Consider the following 7,783-nt stretch of genomic DNA (forward strand, 5'->3'; position numbering starts at 1 on the left):
CTCTCATGTCTGGCATAGCCTTTTTATAAGGATATGTTTTGTATAATCTTGAAGACATTTTCAATGTCTTTATTGAAGGCATGTGCTGGTAGTTGCAAGATATTACTAGGAGGTGTATGACTGACTTTTCCTTTTTTTTTTTTAGGGTCCCCTGGGTCCACAAGGTGCAATTGGAGGTCCAGGAGCTTCAGGTGCAAGGGTAAGAAAAACTGCTTACTCAGCCTAACTGCAAGGAAAGTTCAGACTGTTCAGTTAATATAGACATAGATACAGACACAAATTTTAATTGGCCATCTTAACAGACAGCAACTGAAGAAAGGAAAAACGCCTGAGAAATCATACAGAAATATTTGAAATACCTCACAGTGTATTTCTGAATTATCTGATAAACTATTCTGTGTTCTTCATTGTTCTAGGGTCCCCCAGGCCCAGCTGGGCCACCTGGAAAAGATGGTACCAGTGGCTACCCAGGTCCAATTGGTCCTCCCGGCCCTCGTGGTACCAGAGGTGAAAGCGGCCCTGCCGTAAGTAAATGGTGCAAACTCACACCAGCAAATCTTTGGGAATATTCATGAAACAGAGGATGCTCAACTTTAAATAGCTCCCTCAGAAACTCTCAATTTCATGGACAAGATTTGTGGCAGGAGGTTATCTAGCTGCCAAGGCTAAATCCAAAGCCATGCAGCTCGTTTGTAGTTTGGTGTAACTATTGATGCACTGGGTGCTGTGCTGGTCTCAGCTGATCACTGACTTTTCTGCAAACAATGGAATCTCCTCCTCTCAGTTTCCCTTTGGGTCTGAGAAGCCATGGAATGGGGTTCCTAGACTGCTCTAGAGAGGCCAGAGCTGCAAAGTTGTCACTATCACAGTCACCTGCTAAAGCCAAGAAATGGTCATTCTCTGGATTTTAGTGGAAAGGGTTTCTTCTCAAAGCCCACACATAAAGATGGTCAAACTTGACAAAATGAAGGGAAAAAAATACAATTTTAAGAAAATAAAGGCCTGGAAAATCTATTAAACAGATGTTTATACATCTGTTTAATTAATGAATAAGTAAACTACATATTTGTGTAAGAATTTTCGGGTTTTTTAAGACTAGGGCTCACACAGACTTTTAGTTTTAACCTGTTCACTAATGTTTTAGGGTCCACCAGGGCAGCCTGGTCTTCCTGGTCCTGCTGGACCTCCTGGCCCATGTTGTGGTGGTGGTGCAGCTGCCCTGGGTGCTGGTGAGAAAGGTCCAGTTTCCTATGGGTATGAATACCGAGATGAGCCCAAGGAGAACGATATCAATCTGGGTGACATCGTCTCTTCAATGAAATCCATTAACAACCAGATTGAAAACATCATTAGTCCTGATGGGTCACGGAAGAATCCAGCTCGTAACTGCCGAGACCTGAAGTTCTGCCATCCCGAGCTCAAGAGTGGTATGTTTAGGTTTTAGTTTCACCAGTGGTAGCAGGTCTTGGGCACTGTTTTGGTTTTTCTAACTTGAGAATTTAAATGTGGATATCTTCCATAAAAATTTGACTTTTTTTCAATCAAATGTGATGAAAAAGATGATAAATGTAAAACCAATTTGAAACATAATTAACTATGCATTTACACAGAATGTATATTTGACTTCAACTCCACTAATTGTGTCCTTAGAAGTGAACATATGTTTAAATCATTTTAGGGGAAAAAGAAAAATATTACAAGTTCTAAATTTATTCCAAATTACATTCCCTTTACAGAATTCACATGAACTCAGTATTTTTTTATATCACCTTATGTTCTGTGGCATCTCTTCTGTCAAAATTAGTACATTTCCTGATTTGGCTCAGAAATTTCTCATAGAAATAAGGCCATCATGCAGTCAGGTTCTTCTCCATATATATTAAACCCCTTAAAATTTTCCCTTACCTCTAGGAGAGTACTGGGTTGATCCTAACCAAGGCTGCAAGATGGATGCTATTAAAGTCTACTGCAATATGGAAACTGGTGAGACCTGCCTCAATGCTAACCCCAGGACTGTGCCAAGGAAAAACTGGTGGACCAGTGGAAACAGTGGAAAGAAACACGTTTGGTTTGGAGAGTCTATGAATGGAGGCTTCCAGGTGAGAAATGAGCACAGTTAACAGCCCAGATTGTGCATACTAAAACATACACAACACACTAAAAAATAATTCTGATTAAACTGAATGAGACAGTTAGTATGTGAAAAAATCCCAATGTGGACTAAGCCTAGACATGACTGAACAAACACTGTGCCTATGTTGGTACTCTGCAGTTCAGCTATGGAGATCCTGAGCTCCCAGAGGATGTCTCTGAAGTTCAGCTGGCCTTCCTGCGCATCCTCTCCAGCCGTGCCTCCCAGAACATCACCTACCACTGCAAGAACAGCATTGCCTACATGGACCACGACAGTGGGAATGTTAAAAAAGCTCTGAAACTCATGAGCTCTACAGAAAGTGAGATCAAGGCTGAAGGAAACAGCAAATTCACATATGCTGTTCTGGAAGATGGCTGCACTGTAAGTAAACAGGAATTTAGTGCTGTAGTTAACAAATAATTCCCTCTAGATGACTAGACCCGTAATAAAGGAAGAGAGCTTTGCATGGCCTGGGTAAGGAAAGGACACAGCTACAGCTAGTAGGGGGAACCCAGATTCTGTGCACCAGAAGTGCAATTCCTGTAGCACTTCCTGTAGGAAGTGAGGTGCGCTTCCACTTAAATCTGTGCTCTACAGCTATCTCCTTGCTTTAGAGTCAACGTCAGAGAAGTCACAGCCACCCAGTTTTCATCCATCCCCTGTCAACTCTAAAACTAGTCATACCAAACCATGGCTCTATGGTTGAAGCCATGGGCTGTGGTTATGGGAAGGGGCAAACACAGTCATTTTGCAGATCCAGCATTGCTTCCCTGCAGCAGATTGTCCTGGAGGGGAGCAGGAACATCCCTGGGCGTGCTGGTCTGACAGCACCTGCAGCCTTTTCAGTAACAAATGGACAGCTCTAACACTGTCCATGAGTTCTCCCTCCTGGGGTCATTTCCACAGAGATGGCAACCAGCCTTCAACAGAGTGAGAGGGTTATTGCAGAAATAGGAAATCGGAAATCTGATAAGCTGTGGGATGACTGCCATATAGGCCAGCACTTGTGTCTCTAACAATTTTTTCTTTTCTCTTCAACTTCACAGAAGCACACTGGTGAGTGGGGTAAAACAGTTTTCGAATACAGGACGCGCAAGACCGTGAGGTTGCCGGTGGTTGATATTGCACCATTAGATATTGGTGGTCCTGATCAGGAATTTGGCGTGGACATTGGCCCAGTCTGCTTCTTATAAATCAAAGATCCTGCTTTTTCTGAAACCCCAGCAAACAGATTCACACTCCAACTGTGCTCCTTTGTTTCAGCCTTGTCAGCTAGTACAGGTGCCCATCTGTATCCCAGTTATTTATTAACAAAATTTCTGGGGGAAAAATCAATTTGATATCAAGGGTTGGTTTGGTTTTTTTTGCTATTACACAAAATACAGTAAAAATGCTTTTTTTGCTCTATTTTTTTTACTGAATTCCATCTTCAAAACATGTCTCCGTGGTGCTATAATGAAACTTCAACACTTAATAAAACAACACTGTGTTCTATTAGTTGAATGTTAGCCAATTTACAAAGCACTGATTGCTCCCAGTACCAAAGTTTACCCTTTTTTCAAGATGCAGTCCATAAAGCTAGAACGACCTCCCTGTTTCAACTACCTCAACATGGACAGAAACTGGGATGTGTCTGATGAGTCAAACCAAAAATCAATCAATTCAATCAAAATGCATTGGACCCAGTGGTCAATTCTAGGGATTCATTTGGTACAAAATTGTTATTTCTGTACTGATTAGCTGTGAAAGGTACAGTTTATCTTAAGAGTTTAATTCCTTAATGTCAGTAGTCACCATAATTTTATTGTTGGATTGTATTCTGTTGTCAAAGGTGCTTCTCTACTTTCCTGTCATTGCTGGTCAAGACCACTAAAATTAGGGAAGTGTAAAAGACTAATATGATGGTGCTAATGTATTTTTCACTCCTAACTCTGCAAGTCAGGGTTATTGACTTGCTCAAAAAAGCAAAAAATTAAAGGATTTAAAGCAATTGTAAATGTCTCCTGTCAAAGATCGTCATTGACATGTCATAGTTGAGAATTTTCTCCCTTCACTCTGTAAAAGTCAAAAAAGATGCAAAATTGTGAATTTCTTCTGTCACGTTAACACATTTATAGTGTTGAAGGTTAACCATCTTTGTAAGCTTTTATATGGTTGTTGGTCTATTCCTTACAGAGACACATAATAAAATATCTTAATAAAATTTCTTGTTGTTTCATAAAACTGACTTTCTTTTTTAATTTTACCTTTTGTGTCTTTGTTCAAACAAATGAACAAGGCAGGTCACAACTGTGGTACCACTATGATTTTTCAAAGATCAGTTCCTCTGTTTGAAGGAAACTTGGTAATCCTAAGGGATGCAGTTTATGAAATTTTCTCTTTCTTGCTTTTTCTACTCCTCTGTATCCAGTAGCTCACATTTGCAAGCACAGGCAGCTTCTCTGTCAGCAGGGACTCAGCATCACCCAGAGCAGGGCCCATGCACCAAGGCAGGTCATTTTAGAGGAAATGGAAGATCTTAACCTCCCCTACTCCAAGAAACCTGCCTCAGTCTGAATAACCAGGCAGTCACAGGCTACCAGCCTTTCAGGGGGCAGCTTAGATAAAGGTTTTAAGGCTCCCACAGGGCAGGCCAGAAGCACCAGCAGTTTGACAAAGCTTTTTATGGCCAGTGGAGCTGTACAACTCAGTCATGCCCAGATCCTAGCAAATTTAAGGAGCAACAGTAGTTTGGCAGTGCCTGAGCTTGAGGCCAGAAGAAGGAACTAAACAGCACCACAGAGCCCAGGCCAGGAAAGCTCTCCCACAGTCAAATGTTGAAAATGCCACTCAGCCTTTCCCATGGAGCAAGGGCAGAGCCTGTCCCTACATCATTATTGCACAGCCCAGGACCATTAAAGATATTCTACAACAAGATCAGATAACAAAAACTAGGGATTAAAAAAATCCAATTCTTAAAAATTCTCTTTAACAATATGGATTATGCATCCTCAGAGAATACTTTCTGATTCACTCAAGGAGAAAAAAATAAATGAACAAAGAAATGCTGGTTTTTTTAAGATATCCCACCAGATTTGAGACTGAGCCAAGACACTGCCCTGCTTTGGCACTGTAAATTTGGACATTGCTCACACAGAAGGAAAACAGTGAGGCTCTGGGGAGGCCCTTACAGCACAAATGCAGCATCACCACAGACGTGACTCCACTTAATGCAACATATAACAGCAATGCCAACAATTCCAAAAAAGTACTGGCTCTTGCAGGAAACCTCCTCATTTGATGGTGAAAATAAACTACTGTTTATAGAAAATGCAAATTGCATGTACTAAATAATATTAATCTGACATCAACTACATGGTAGGAAGCCTTTGATTGGAGTTTTATAAAAGCAGCTGGTAAGAATGCTGGCTGTGGAAAAATGCATTGGAAACACCTGTTCTTAATTGCCAGGACAGAATAGAAGAAAATAGCCTTTGCAATACCCAGTGCTACTGGGGCTGGGAACAATGGCTCAACACTAAAACTCAAGCTTTGGAGGCTGCTTTCTAAAGCACATCAAGTCTTCCATTAATGATGTCTACTAATGAAAGTTGGTTTTCTGGAACATTTGTAGAAAACAGAAACAACCAACACAACAACCAACAACCACAAAATATTTACTTGATATAAAAGCCTTCATCTTTTTCAGAGCCACTAATTAGGCTACCATGGCTGTCACATATCTGTACTTTTATATCACCACATTACTATTTTGGGAAAACAAGAAAAAAACATAACAACCACAAAATGCAAAACCAAAAAACAACACTTAGAAAAAAAAGCACCCAAAAGTACCCCAGCAAAAAAATCAACCTACCAAACCGTCCCTAAACTAAACCCTGCCACAAAAAGTTGCCTGAATCGTACCAGGAGTGCAAAGTATGACTGATATACATTTCAATATTGCCTTGAAACTTCAACTTTCCAATTACTTACAGGTCATCACCATTTGCAGGACACCAGAGCTTTTCTTCTGTTGGAGTCCATGGCATGAGGACTATTTCAACATCTCCTTTCTGAACTTTTTTAATTAAGATTATTTTAAAACACTCCAAAACACAGCAGAAAGCCAGCAAACCCTTCTCCAACAGAAGGGCTTTGCTATCTAATTAGACCCTACTTGTTAACAAACGATAAACACCTGTGACTCATTCCTCACCCAGTGTCCTCTTCATTGGCTTGTGGAAAAAGCAGATTTTTTTTTTTTTTTGCTGTTCCTAAAGATGTTGTCCAACTCCTCCCAGGACTGACAACAGCTTCACAAGAAAGCTGGTCTGTTGTTTGAGGTGTTCCCTTTGTGCACACAAGTTCTCCTTCGGGGCAGGGTTTAACACAGGTGATTCTCAGCTGTAATTCAGCACAGTCTTCATGCTTCTTTCATATTTATTTCATACATTAAGAAGCATTACCTCTGATTTTAACACAGGCTGAATGTCTGAATAGCATGACAGCAGGTAAAATAGGCAGGCTAAAAACAGTCTAAATGTTCTGGTACTCAGATAGCAATTCTGCCCAAACAGGCTCCTTGTGGATATTCTGAACTCTGCAGCACCTGACTGAAATCACACTCTTCAACAGAACCTTTGAACTCCCAGCAAGCAAACTGTGAAAGAAATAATCCAAGATTATTTCTTTCTAGCATAAGCACACCATTTGGACAACATCTATGGATTCCCAGTTTCTCTGGCATTTTCTATTTCAGCCATTGAATTGCTGTTACCTTTTGTCATTATTTTTAAACTATAATACCAACATTGAATAGGTATCATTTTATTATATTTATATATATTTACTATATATTTTATTATGTATTTTTACTGTATAGTTTTACTATATATTTAGTATATATTTTTATATTTATTATTTACTTTACGATATATATTTTTATTTATATACTTTACTATATATTTTACTATAATTTTCAGCCATGAAAATGATTTTTAAACTATAATACCAACATTGTAATTTTTTACCAACTTTTTTTAATACTATAAATCATGATTTTTAAACTATAATACCAACATTGTCTAACTATAATTTTATTATATTTATGTATTTTACTATATATTTTACTATGTATTTTTTACTATATATGTATTTTACTATATATTTACTATATTTTCTTTATAGTTACTATATACTTTGCTATATATTTTTAGTGTATCTTTTATTATATTTATATATTTTACTATATATTTTACTATAATTTTCAGCCATTGAATTGCTGATTGTTACCCTTTATCATGATTTTTAAACTATAATGCCAACACTGTCTAATTATCATTTTTACCTTGTTTTTCCTGTGATATTTGCATACTTGCAGGGAATCTTTTTTTCCTTGATTAGCATTTCTAAATTTTCATTTAGTTTAACTTTTCCTTTTGCAACTGCTTTATCCTCTGTCTTCCTGGAACCCTCTCTCTGCAAGACCAACTGCCTTGTGAATATCAAACCTCCAGTATAGCCTTAAGTTCCTGAAAAAAATTAATTAAAATATCCATAGATTATGAGTCTAATAGCTACTATGCTCAGTCTTAGGCAGCTAAAGGGGAGAAAAGAAACCCAGGGTCCCTCACCCTAGAGTAGGAGAAAAAAAATCATAGTTTTTTG

At 38.7% G+C, this 7,783-nt stretch overlaps 1 protein-coding gene across 1 annotated transcript in view; it reads left to right on the top strand.

Moving 5' to 3' along the window:
- The window catches only part of COL3A1 (collagen type III alpha 1 chain), a 49,235-nt gene extending 44,878 nt beyond the window's left edge, over positions 1–4,357 (top strand). Inside the window, exons 46-51 of the mRNA XM_071434464.1 lie at positions 146–199; positions 417–524; positions 1,145–1,427; positions 1,912–2,099; positions 2,273–2,515; positions 3,181–4,357. Of these exons, the coding sequence (XP_071290565.1) occupies positions 146–199; positions 417–524; positions 1,145–1,427; positions 1,912–2,099; positions 2,273–2,515; positions 3,181–3,327 (1,023 nt within the window). The 3' untranslated portion in view covers positions 3,328–4,357. The remainder of the gene's footprint in view (positions 1–145; positions 200–416; positions 525–1,144; positions 1,428–1,911; positions 2,100–2,272; positions 2,516–3,180) is intronic.
- Positions 4,358–7,783: the final 3,426 nt, after the last annotated feature.

Source organism: Agelaius tricolor, unplaced genomic scaffold (genome assembly GCF_023055355.1).
Source record: "Agelaius tricolor isolate 1412-34295 unplaced genomic scaffold, bAgeTri1.0.p SCAF_10, whole genome shotgun sequence".
Classification (NCBI taxonomy): Eukaryota; Metazoa; Chordata; class Aves; order Passeriformes; family Icteridae; genus Agelaius; species Agelaius tricolor.